At 45.4% G+C, this 13,637-nt stretch overlaps 1 protein-coding gene across 6 annotated transcripts in view; it reads left to right on the top strand.

Annotated features, from left to right (window-relative positions):
• Positions 1-31: 31 nt before the first annotated feature.
• Positions 32-13,637, top strand: part of ELAPOR1 (endosome-lysosome associated apoptosis and autophagy regulator 1) — a 99,928-nt gene continuing 86,322 nt past the window's right edge. For 4 of the 6 annotated variants that reach the window (XR_012512546.1, XR_012512545.1, XM_039460836.2 and 1 more), the window contains exon 1: positions 32-356. Coding sequence is in view for 2 of the 6 variants with exons in the window: in XM_039460836.2 (XP_039316770.1) it covers positions 204-356 (153 nt within the window). In the remaining 4 variants the exon portion in view is untranslated. The remainder of the gene's footprint in view (positions 357-13,637) is intronic. The other 2 variants (XM_039460842.2, XM_039460843.2) reach the window with 1 other exon arrangement.

The raw sequence follows: 13,637 nt of genomic DNA, 5'->3' as shown, positions 1-13,637 counted from the left end.
CAAGGCGACGTGGGTAGGAGGAGAGGACGGAGGGAGGAGGAAGGATGGGCGGCCTTGGCGTAGTCGCAGGGAGGTGACTGGAGCGAGCCTGTCCCCTTACATCCTCCCACTGTGTACCTCCCTCCCCCTTTTTCCGCCTTCTGCCAGCAGGAGCAGCAGCCGCAGCACCTGAGCCGTTACTGCCGCTCACTCAAGACGACGCTATGGCTGAGCTTGGGTACAGCCACCATCTCTCCGCCAGAGGCAGGGGAAGAACTGAGAGGCTCACACCCCGGCTGCTGCAGCTGCTGCTCTGGGCTGGGACCGCCTTCCAGGTGACCCAGGGAACGGGACAGGAGCTTCACGCCTGCAAAGAGGTACTGCCGCCCCCGACCCGACCCCGCTTCGGCCACAAAAGTCTTGGATCCAAGCGGAGACTTTGGGGACCCAGGCACAGAGAGTTTCAGAGGCCACGGAGTTTAGATTTCTTTGGGGATGAGGCGTGGGGGGAGGGAAGAGGAACCAGTCTGGCGTCATGAGGCGGCCAGCACAGTGGGGGACTCACGAATAGATCATCTTCGCAGCTTGGGATGCTGAGATCAGCGAGAAAGGTCCCAGCCCCAAGAAGGGGAGCGACCTGGGTACCTGAATTCAGAATGAGGGAGGAAGATGAGTTGTTTTCCAGCTGGGATGAACTCACCTTAAGAGTGGTTAACAACAAAAGATTCTGCACAGAGAAGGAAAATAGAAAGAGGAAATGAGAGTAGTGGAGAAAAAAGCAGTTAGGAAGGCCAGAGAAAGGTAGCGGAGCTAAGTGGTTTTATCATGGCTACACAAAACGGTGTACGAAGGTGGGAGATGTATGAGAGGGATGGATGACAGGATCCCAACTCTCTCGTTCCTTGTTTATGAAACATCCAGTCACCGTGCAGACTGTTCAATGTGGCTCCTTCTTGTAGCGTGGCCTCCTCACAGCCTAGTTTGTTTAGTGTACCTGACCGCACACGACTCACCTTTATGCAGATTTCCAGTTCTTCAATATCTCGTTTTCTGCCAACCTTTGCTCTCCTTCTCTGACTTCTGTTAACATATGTCAACGTCTTGTTTTAAGGTGTTTCCAAAATATTGGCAGCAGAACTCAGACAATAGGTAGTGAATGTCTCATAACCAAAAATATCTTTTGAAAAGTCATCTTGGACGAACGCAAAAGGGCACAAGGAGCAACAAAACTAAGTCGTTTCTATATTATAGAAATAATGATGTTTGCTGGTGCTCTGAGCAACTTTTTTAGAAACCATATGGCAGAGGCAACAGTAAGATATTTACAAGAACTACACTAGGGAAGGCAAAATAAAAGTTCTGTTATTTCTGTGAAATGTGGACTTCATAAAAAGTCAAGCATCTAGCACTGTAAAAACAATTCCACATATCAAACTTGGCTAAGGTTTTGAGAGGTTGGAATACACACACACACACACACACACACACACACACACACACATATATTTTACTTTAAATTTTTTTTTTTTTTTTTGAGGCGGAGTTTCGCTCTTGTTGCCCAGGCTGGAGTGCAATGGCGCGATCTCGGCTCACCGCAACCTCCGCCTCCTGGGTTCAGGCAATTCTCCTGCCTCAGCCTCCTGAGTAGCTGGGATTACAAGCACGCGCCACCATGCCCAGCTAATTTTTTGTATTTTTAGTAGAGACGGGGTTTCAGTATGTTGACCGGGATGGTCTCGATCTCTTGACCTAGTGATCCACCCGCCTCGGCCTCCCAAAGTGCTGGGATTACAGGCTTGAGCCACCGCGCCCAGCCTAAAATTTTTATTTATTTATTTGAGACGGAGTCTCTCTGTCACCCAGGCTGGAGTGCAGTGGCGTGATCTTGGCTCACTGTAACCTCCACCTCCTGGGTTCAAGCGATTCTCTTGCCTCAGCCTCCTGAGTAGCTGAGATTACAGGTACATGCTATGACACCTAGCTAATTTTGTATTTTTAGTACATTCAAGGTTTATCCATGTTGGTCAGGCTGGTCTCAAACTTCCAACCTCATGTGATCTGCCTGCCTCAGCAGAGTGCTAGAATCACAGGCATGCTCCACCACGCCTGGCTATTTTTGTATTTTTAGTAGAGATGGGGTTTCACTATGTTGGTGAGGCTGGTTTCGAACTCCTGACCTCATGATGTGCCCACCTCGGCCTCCCAAAGTGCTGGGATTACAGGCATGAGCCACTGCACCCAGCCAAATTTATGTTTTAAAATAGAGACAAGGTCTCAATATACTGCCCCAGTCAGTCTCTAACTCCTGGGCTCAAGCAGTCCTCCCACCTTGGCCTCCCAAAGTGCTCGGATTACAAGCATGAGCCACTGCACCCAACCCAGAATATTTTTTATAAATTATTAGTGTGAACTGGTTAACAATAACTACCCCCTTCCATATGGATATATATTATTATAAAGATGTTGTGTGTCTACAGCATAGCAGGTCATGAAGAAGTCGGGTGGGGTGGGATTTTTGTGTGAAGATTATGAATATGGCATAAGTGACCCCAGTGAATGGGACTTTCGATAACCTTTATTAGCTCCAGTGACAGCCTGCCCCGGGCCATCTACATTTCCACCCAGCCGCATTATAACCTGTTTTAGAGATGGCTGGGAACAGGATGATCTCATCACTGACTCTGCTCACTGGCCTTGATGGCCTGTGGTCTAACCAACCAAAATAATGAGACCAAGAAAGCCCACTTGCCTAAGAATCAAACGAGGGAGTCTCCTGAGTGAAAGGTAAGAAGAGTAGAGTTTAACTACCAATTCTTGTTGAGATCTTTGTCAACGATGGAAAATATGAGACATTTCCGAAATTAAGCACTTCCGTTATCTTGGTTTGGAGGAAGGGAAGAATATTGATACTTGAGAACTTGAACTTGTTTACAAATTTTGCCTTTGGTCCTGTTTGAATGACCAATATTTGCCTAAGCAAAAGGTCTTGCCACAAAGTGTAAGCGTGGGGTAGTGGAAAGCTATGGAGCTCAACCTACTGGGGTTTCAGTCCTGTTACTTACCACGTGGTTTTTGGATTTGTAGAATGGGTATCAAAATAACACCTACCTCAGAAAGGATTGCTTTGAGGATTGAAATAGAAAATACATTTGAAACACAAAATAGACTTACCTACCCGCCTTTCCTGCTCAGCTTCTTTCCCATTAGATCCACACCCCATGCCAGATTGGAAACGGCTCAGGAGGCATACCCACTGAGCACAGGCATCGCAAGTCCTGTTTACATTCTGCATAAGCAAACAGCAGTCACTGAACACCCTCCGCTCCAAAACAATCAGGAAGAGAATAAACCCATTTTTATAGTATTCAGTTGGCAATATGAACTGATCAAACAAGTTTGCAGACTTCTAACCCCAAATGGTGAAAAACCAATTCAAGGTAGGCCAGCTCTTCTCTGTTATTTTTTTTTTTTTTTTTTTTTTTTTGAGACGGAGTTTCGCTCTTGCTACCCAGGCTGGAGTGCAATGGCACGATCTCGGCTCACCGCAACCTCCGCCTCCTGGGTTCAGGCAATTCTCCTGCCTCAGCCTCCTGAGTAGCTGGGACTACAGGCACGCGCCACCATGCCCAGCTAATTTTTTTTTGGTATTTTTAGTAGAGACGGGGTTTCACCACGTTGACCAGGATGGTCTCGATCTCTCGACCTCGTGATCCACCCGCCTCGGCCTCCCAAAGTGCTGGGATTACAGGCTTGAGCCACCGCGCCCGGCCCTCTTCTCTGTTATTTTTTAAGATTTATTTTATTTTGTGTATTTATCTATTTTGAGACAGTCTTGCTCTGTTGGCCAGGCTGGAGTACAGTGGCACGATCTCGGCTCACTGCAACCTCCGTCTCCCAGGCTCAAGCAATTTTCCTGCCTCAGCCTCCTGAGTAGCTAGGATTACAGGCATGTGCCACCACACCCAGTTAATTTTTGTGTTTTTAGTAGATACGGGGTTTTACCATGTTGGCCAGGCTGGTCTCGAACCTCAGACCTCAGGTAATCCACCTGCCTCGGCCTCCCCAAGTGCTGGGATTACAGGCATGAGCCACTGTGCCTGGCCACTCTTCTCTGTTCTTAATCTTCATATGAATTTCTTGTGAGCTGATGTTGGGTGTTGACGGCAAGAACTCTTATTAGGCCAAGGCTGACAACAATATTGTTCCAGCGTTGTTCGTGAAAGCTGAGGTATCCTTCTGGATATAATCAGGAAACAGAGAGGTTTAGCTTGAAGCCTAAACTGAGGTGGCAGAGAACTGGGAGTTCTAGACTGCTGGGCATGTGCTGGGGCTTGGCATTCCTTTCACAGTTATAATAATCAGGGTCACAAATGGAACTAAACATACCATATGATGTTTGTTTTCATGAATCATTTCTTTTTTTTTTTTTTTTTTTTGAGACGGAGTTTTGCTCTTGTTACCCAGGCTGGAGTGCAATGGCGCAATCTCGGCTCACCGCAACCTCCGCCTCCCGGGTTCAGGCAATTCTCCTGCCTCCGCCCCCTGAGTAGCTGGGATTACAGGCACGCGCCACCATGCCCAGCTAATTTTTTGTATTTTTAGTAGAGACGGGGTTTCACCATGTTGACCAGGATGGTCTCGATCTCTTGACCTCGTGATCCACCCGCCTCAGCCTCCCAAAGTGCTGGGATTACAGGCGTGAGCCACTGCGCCCAGCCATGAATCATTTCTTTAGCCCAGGTTAAGTGCTGACTGAGGGCCAAAGGAGCATTTCCCATAAGACAATGAAGCAAATCAAATGAAAGAGGAGAGAAAACTGCCTTTAGCACACTCTGCCTTATCCTGAGGCTCCAGGGCTAACGGCCCTCAAAGGGACTCCCACGTCTATATTGAAAAGTCCATGGGTTAGGAATCAGGCAGACATGGATTGGAATAAAATTTGTTGAATGAGTGATGCCATTTAGTAAGGATGCTACTTTGAGAAGTGAATTAACTTCTGTCAGCCTCAAATTCCTGATCTGTGAAATGGGCACGACAATACCTATCTCACAGGGCTGTTGTAGGAATTCAGTTAAGTAACACATGTCATGGGCCTAGTGCCTACCCTTGGTATATCGTAGGTGCTTAATAAATGTTGGTAGGAAAAACAGTTACGTACACAGTTAATGACATATCAATGATGACATAAGATTAACGTGGTAAACAATGCAGGAATGGCAATATTGAGGTTGATAGGAAAAGAGAAGAAAACTAATTGAGGGCCAAGTGCAGTGGCTCACACCTGTAATCCCAGCACTTTGGGAGGCTGAAGCAGGTGGATCATCTTAGCTCAGGAGTTCGAAACGAGCCTGACCAACATGGAAAAACTCCGTCTCTACTAAAAATACAAAATTAACCAAACACGATGGCTCACGTCTGTAATCCCAGCTACTCGGGAGGCTGAGTCAGGAGAATCGCTTGAACCCGGGAGGCAGAGGTTGTGATGAGCCGAGATTGCGCCACTCCAGCCTGGGCAACAAGAATGAAACTCCATCTCAAAAAAAAGAAAGAAAGAAGGAAAACTAATTCAAACAGTTGGCACTTGACCCGCTTCTGAGATAATCAGTAGCATTTCAGTGGGCAGAGATGGAGGAAGGGTGTTTTCTAGACGGAGGGAGGAGCCTGATGAAAGGTCTACATGTGGGAAATGCAAATGATCCTGGGATTTGCAAGCAGACCAGCTGACTGAAATGTGCAATCCTGTGAGCTACAAAGTTGATAAGATTGAAAAATTCTAAACGAAGTGGAGAATCCCTGAAGGATTTCTGGCAGAGACAGCAGCCTTAGCAGAGTGGATTAGCATGAATATGAAGTAAACATGGTTGAGGTGGGCCAACAGGTGAAAGCAGAGAGAGGAGGCAGGGACCAGTTCCGAAGATAGTACTGAAGTCAAGGAGGAGGTGAATAAAGGGGCTGCACTGGTGGATGGAGGGGGGCAGTGGGGTAAATGGAAATGCATACGTGTGAAAAATATGCTGACGGTAGATGTCAGAGGATTTGGCAACTGATTGATGGTGAAGGTGATGGTGATGGGCAGATCAGGGATTTTTGTCAGGATTTTAGAGAGGGAGGGTGGTAGGAGTCACTATCCAAAATGCAGAAAGAACAGCTTTAGGGAGCAGAGTGATCCCTTTTATTAGTTCTGATGTCCCTGGGATCAGCTCCTGTAGTTGGGGGAGAAAGTCCCGGACCTTTGGCATGCCACTTCACTTCATGAGCGCAGTGTCTAGGCTTTTCTATTTCCTCCTGCATTTTGTTCTTCTTCTGTTTCTTCGTTTTGTTTTGTTTTTGCTTTGGTTTTTGTTTTGAGACAGACTCTCACTCTGTCTCCCAGGCTGGAATTCACTGGCGCCATCTCTGCTCACTGCAACCTTTGCCTCCCTGGTTTAAGCAATTCCCCTGCCTCAGCCTCCTGAGTACCTGGAACTACAGGTGTGTGCCACCACACCCAGCTAATTTTTGTGTTTTTAATAGGGACAGGGTTTCACCATGTTGGCCAGGCTAGTCTCGAACTCCTGACCTAGGTGATCCGTCTGCCTCAGCCTTCCAAAGTGCTGAGATTACAGATCTGAGCCATCACAGCTGGCCTCTTCTGTTTTTATTTTTATTTTTATTTTGGTATTTTCCTTGAAAACATCCTATATTTGGTTCTCACACGTTATTTGAGATTTGGACTACACAGAGAAATGGCTAGATCTAGAAAACATTTAGGACCCCTGAGCTTTCAGGAAATATTTAATAAAAGTGTAAAATTTTAAATGATTCTTTTGGTTGGAAACCATCGAGTTTGGATGTTTAAACCGCCCTTTTTATGTGTATACTTGGAGAAGTACAGACTATGGGGTCTGGATAAAACTAGGTGGGCTGGATTCAACTTACAACTCTTCTGCTCAATGACTGTATGACCTTGGGGAAATTATTTAAACTTCTCATGCCTCAATTTCTTCATCTTTAAGACAGGAATATATATATATATATATATATATATATATACACACATAATGTATATGTATATATATATATATATATATATATATTTTTTTTTTTTTTTTTTTTTGAGACAGAGTTTCGCTCTTGTTACCCAGGTTGGAGTGCAATGGCGCGATCTCGGCTCACCGAAACCTCCGCCTCCTGGGTTCAAGCAATTCTCCTGCCTCAGCCTCCTGAGTAGCTGGGACTACAGGCGTGTGCCACCATGCCCAGCTAATTTTTGTATTTTTAGTAGAGACGGGGTTTCACCATGTTGACCAGGATGGTCTCGATCTCTTGACCTCGTGATCCACCCGCCTCGGCCTCCCAAAGTGCTGGGATTACAGGCTTGAGCCACCGCGCCCGGCCCTTTTCACTCTTTTAAATATGACTAGAACATTGAAAGTCCTATTATGTGGCTCATGTTATGCTTCTATGGGATATTGCTGGCCAGGAGGTAAGGCTATGCAAGTCTGGTGCCTGCAGCTGAATCTGAATTCTACCATTTCAAATACATTGCCTTGGGCAAGATATTAATCTCTCTTAGCCTACACTTTTCATCTGAAAAATGGAGATAATTTGATTTTTGTCTTTTATGGCTAGCTGGGAGGATTAAGCAAGATAAAGCTTGAAAAGCGCTTTGCAAAATGCATTGCATGCCTAGCTCAATAAATGCTGTGCTCGTTGACTGTTTATGATCTGCTTTTCCAAAACTTAATAGGAACATCTTTCCAAGTCGTTAGATGGTCTTGTATGACAGCGTTTTCATGGTGGGCTGGATGAGTTATCCTGGCTAATCTCTAATGCCAGCTCTTTCACTGTGACCACCTGCCTTAGCGCCATTCTTTTTCACCTTCTAATGTAGGCAACACTTCAGCAATTCTTCCCTCTCTCTGGAGTCATTCACTTTTCCCCTCTACGGAATCATTCCTATTAGCCTTCAAAAGTGCTATTATTTCTTCCATCTTAAAAAATAGAAAACTAGGCCGGGCACAGTGCCTCAAGCCTGTAATCCCAGCACTTTGGGAGGCCGAGGCGGGTAGATCACGAGGTCACAAGATTGAGACCATCCTGGTCAACATGGTGAAACCCCGTCTCTACTAAAAATACAAAAAATTAGCTGGGCATGGTGGCGCGTGCCTGTAATCCCAGCTACTCAGGAGGCCGAGGCAGGAGAATTGCCTGAACCCAGGAGGTGGAGGTTGCGGTGAGCCGAGATCGTGCCATTGCACTCCAGCCTGGGTAACAAGAGCGAAACTCCGTCTCAAAAAAAAAAAAAGAAAGAAAGAAAAGAAAAGAAAAATAGAAAAAAAAATCATCCCCAACAATTTCTCTTGATTGTCACTTTCCCTGTAGTTTCCACTCCATTGTACTGGTCCTTGTATAGCAAAAGCCCTTGAAACTCTAATCTATAATAACTGTCTCTAAATCCTCTTTCCTTTCTCTCTTTATCTTTTTTTTTTTTTTTTTTTTTTCGAAGTCTTGCTGTGTTGCCCATGCCAGAGTGCAGTGGCGTGATCTCGGCTCACTTCGACCTCCACCTCCCGGTTCAAGTGATTCTTCTGGCTCAGCCTCCTGAGTAGCTGGGACTACAGGCACCACCATGCCTGCCTACCTTTTGTATTTTTAGTAGAGATGGGGTTTCGCCATGTTGGCCAGGCTGGTCTAGAACTTCTAACCTCAAGTGATTCACCTGCCTCAGCATCCCAAAGTGCTGGGATTACAGGTGTGAGCCACTGCACCTGACCTCCTTTCTCTCTTGAATCCATTCCAAGCCAACTTTCTCCTCATGATTCCACCAAAACTGCTTTAGCTCAATCCAGTGGTAATTTCTCAGTCCCAATTAAACTTCATCCACGGGCATTTGACAGCCATGGTCACTCTCACCTCCTAGGAACGATTTTTGCTGAGGGGTTTTGTCTAGTTTTGTTTTAACTCCTTGGTGGCTCCTTCTCTGTCCCTTGGTTACTTTTTTCCTCATCTCTTTAAGCTCTACATCTGGCAGTTTCCCAGGGCTCAGTCATTGAACCTCTCTCTTTCTCTTATCTCTATCCAGCCTCTTCTATTTTCATTTTCTTGGTGACCTCATCCAGCATCATGGCTTTAAATAGCTTCCGTAAGTCAGTAACTCCCAATATGTCCATTCTGGACCTCGTCCCTGAACTCCAGACTTGTATAACCAACTGCATCCATGAGCTCTTTATGTACATATTTGATTTCCATATCCAGAACGTGACAGCTTCTTACTCCTCCACTTGTCCAAGGGACTATCACCTCTCACTGGGAAGATCACAAAAGGCTTGTGACTAATTTCTTTGCTTCCACCCCGCCCACGTACTGTGTTGTACTTAGCGAGAGTAGATCTACTGAAAACAAGACAGCTTTGGTCCTGCTCTGCTCAGAATCCTCCAGAGGCTTCCTACCTCTGAGTAGAAGCCAACTCCCTCCTCCACCTCTCCAGCCACAACAGCCTCCTGGGCCTTTCAGACCTGAGAGGCAACTGCCACTTGAGAGTCTTGGCTACTGCTGTTTCCTCTGCCTGGAAGACTCTTGCCTGAGATGTGTGGCCTACTTCCCAACCCCCTTCAAGTTTAAGTTGAAATGTCATCCCATTTCCTATCTCATTTGCTGTTCTGTTTTCTCCCGAGTGCCTAGTGATCCCTAACATACTCTGTATTTTGCTTATTCCTTTTTTTTCCCGTTAATACGTAAGCTCCATGAAGGCAGGGCTTTTTATGGGTGGTTTAAGTTGTATCTCTAGCACCCAAGATCGTATATAGGACATGTGGGCCCTCAGTAAGTCAATGAAATAGCTACATAGCATTCCACTGATGGAATTGACATAACTGACCCCCTGCTGTTGAACATATGATTTGTTTCCAGCTTTTGGCTATTATGAGCAGGGCTAACAAGAGCCACTTTTTTGCATGTCCCTTTCAGAACATTTCTTGGAACAAATTCCTAGAAATGAAATTTCTGGGTGAAAGGATAATATCATTTTCACACTACTCGTATCCATTTCTAAATGACTTTTCAAAAGCTTCTTTATAAATCACTTTATTCTCTCTCTTTTTTTTTTTTTTTCAGACTGAGTCTTGCTCTGTTGCTCAGGCTGGAGTGCAGTGGTGCAATCTCAGCTCACTGCAACCTCCTCCTCCTGATTCAAGTGATTCTCCTGCCTCAGCCTCCCTGGTAGCTGGGATTACAGGTGCATGCCAGCACACCTGGCTAATTTTTATATTTTTAGTAGAGACAGGCTGTCAGCATGTTGGCCAGGCTAGTCTTGAACTTCTGACCTCAGGTGATCCACCTGCCTCAGCCTCCCGAAGTGCTGGGATGACAGGCATGAGCCATGGCGCCCAGCCCAAATCAGCTTATTCTCTTACCAGTAATATATGAGAGGTTTTTCTCCCACTACTACCACAACACGGATTTTTTCCCATCATTGCCAACTTTGTAGCATTAAAAAAACTCATTGTTATTTTAGTATTTCTTATTTTATTACTTTTGAATATAACATTTTTTTACTTACTCCCATTCAGTGTTTAAATTTAGTTAATTGTGCAGTAATTTGTATATGTAAAATGTATGTATACATATATGTAAGTTATTAACCCAACACCCAATTTAGAAACTAGAACATAATTAATGCTAATACAATTTCCTGAGGGCTTGTCACTAATCTCAGCCCCAGAAGAAACTGTTGCCCTGAATTTTGTTTTCTATTGCCTTCCGTTTTTTGTTTTGTTTTGTTTTAAGAGATGGAGTACAGTGGTACTATCATAGCTCACTGTAGCCTCCAACTTCTGGGCTCAAGGGATCCTTCTGCATCAGCCTCCTGAGTAGTTGGGACTACAGGTGTGTGCCTCCATGCCCCACTCATTTTTAAATTTTCTGTAGAGATAGGGTCTCACTCTCTTGTCTAGGCTGGTCATAAATTCCTGCTCTCAAGTGATCTTTCTGCTTTGGCCTCCCAAGGGCATGAGCTACTTTGTCTGAAACTATTTTTATTTTCATTTAATTAATCAATTAATTTTTTTAAAGACGAAGTTTCGCTCTGTTGCCCAGGCTGGAGTGCAGCGGTGTGATCTCAGCTCACTGCAACCTCCACCTTCTAGGTTCAAGCAATTCTCCAGCCTTAGCCTCCTGAGTAGCTGGGACTACAGGGACGCACCACCACACCTGGCTAATTTTTGTATTTTTAGTAGAGACGGGGTTTCACTATGTTGGCCAGGCTGATCTCAAACTCCTGACCTCAAGCAATTGCCTGCCTTGGCCTCCCAAAGTGCTGGAATTCCATCTGTGAGCCATCACATGCAGCCTAATTTTTTTTTTTTTTTTTAACTGTTCAGGCTGGAATGCAGTGGTAACCTCAGCTCACTGTAACCTCCCCCTCCCAGGATCAAGCCATCCTCTTACCTCAGCCTCCCAAGTAGCTGGGATGACAGGTGTGCACCAGCATGCCTGGCTAATTTTTGTAGTTTTGGAGACACAGGGTTTCTCCATGTTGCCCAGGCTAGTCTCAAACTCAGCTCTAGTGATCTGCCCACCTCAGCATCCCAAAGTGCTGGAATTACAGATGTGAGCCACCACACTCAGCCTGGTTTTATTTTTTCACATGTATGTCTCCTTAAACAATCTTATTTAGATCTGTTTATTTTTGACCTTTAAAAAATACATTGCATTGTATATAGAGTTAAAAGATTTGCTTTTCTAAGTGAACACTAAACTTCTAAACTCATCTACATTATTGTATGTTACTATAGTTTGTGCGTTTTCAGTGTTGTACATATTCCTTTGGTGAATATTCCACAATATAAAAAGGAGTTATCTTGTTTTTTTTTTTTGAGACGGAGTTTTCGCTCTTGTTACCCAGGCTGGAGTGCAATGGCGCGATCTCGGCTCACCGCAACCTCCGCCTCCTGGGTTCAGGCAATTCTCCTGCCTCACCCTCCTGAGTAGCTGGGATTACAGACATGCGCCACCATGCCCAGCTAATTTTTTTTTTTTTGTAGTTTTAGTAGAGACGGGGTTTCACCTTGTTGACCAGGATGGTCTCGATCTCTTGACCTTGTGATCCGCCCGCCTCAGCCTCCCAAAGTGCTGGGATTACAGGCTTGAGCCACCGCGCCTGGCCTCGAAGTTATCTTTTTTTTTTTTTTTTTTTTTTTTTTTTGGAGACAGAGTTTCGCTCTTGTTACCCAGGCTGGAGTGCAATGGCGCAATCTCGGCTCACCGCAACCTCCGCCTGGGTTCAGGCAATTCTCTTGCCTCAGCCTCCTGAGTAGCTGGGATTACAGGCACGCGCCACCATGCCCAGCTAATTTTTTGTATTTTTAGTAGAGACGGGGTTTCACCGTGTTGACCAGGATGGTCTCGATCTCTCGACCTCGTGATCCACCCACCTCGGCCTCCCAAAGTGCTGGGATTACAGGCTTGAGCCACCGCGCCCAGCGGAGTTATCTTGTTAATAGATATTTGGGTTTCCAGTGTTTTGCTATTTCAAACAGTGCTGCGTTGGACGTTGTGGAACCTGTCTTCTGGTGTGCAGGTACACATTTCGTGAAGGTATAAACCTAGAAGTGGGTTGCTGGGTTGTGGGGTGTGTACAGATTCATCTTTACAGGACGATGCCAATTGTTTTTTGAAGTGAGGGAACTCATCATAATTTATTCTTCAGTGACTCCAGAGATTGGGATTCCACTAAGGACCTTAGTCACCACTATGGTCTGATGTCTGTGTCCCCCTCAAAATTCATGTGTTGAGACCTAATCCTCAATGTAATGGTATTAAGAGCTGGAGCCTTTGGGAGGTGATTGATTATATCCCATAGGACTAGTGCACTTATCAAAGAGGCCTGAGGAGCTGGGCACCATGGCTCGTGCCTGTAATCCCAGCACTATGGGAGGGGCAGATCACTTGAAGCTAGGAGTTCAAGGCTAGCCTGGCCAACATGTCGAAACCCTGTCTCTACAAAAAATACAAAAACTAGTTGGTGTGGTGGTGCACACCTGTAATCCCAGCTAACTCAAAAGGCCGAGAAACGAGAATCACTTGAACCCAGGAGGCAGAAGTTGCAGTGAGCGAAGATGACGTCACTGCACTCCAGCCTGCCTGAGACAGCAAGACTCTGTCTTAAAATAAAATAAAATAGGCCAGGCGTGGTGGCTCATGCCTGTAATTCAAGCACTTTGGAGGCCAAGGTGGGTGGATCACCTGAGGTTGGGAGTTCAAGACCAGCCTGACCAACATGGTGAAATCCCGTCATAAAAATAAATAAATAAAACAGGCCCAATGGAACTTTTTTTGCCCCCTCCACTCTGTGAGGACACATAGACAGCACCATCTCTGAGGAATGAGCCCTCACGAGACACCCAGTCTGCTGGTGCCTTGATCTTGGACTTCCCAGCCTCCAGAACTGTGAGCAATAAATAGTCATTGTTTATAAGTTACCTAGTCTATGGTATTTTCTTATAGCAGATAAAACAGACTAGGCAGTCACTTTAGCCCCAGACATACTAAGTTAGGGCTTACCTGTGGGGCCACTCTCCCTTCCATAAGTCATGTTATTTCTTTTTTTTTTTTAGAAAGAAAAAAAGAATAATAAGAAAAATAATAAAGAAGAGGAAGAAAGAGGAAGAGGGAGAGAG

The sequence above is a fragment of the Saimiri boliviensis genome, chromosome 11 (genome assembly GCF_048565385.1).
Source record: "Saimiri boliviensis isolate mSaiBol1 chromosome 11, mSaiBol1.pri, whole genome shotgun sequence".
NCBI lineage: Eukaryota > Metazoa > Chordata > Mammalia > Primates > Cebidae > Saimiri > Saimiri boliviensis.
This window is presented reverse-complemented; position numbering and strand designations above follow the sequence as displayed.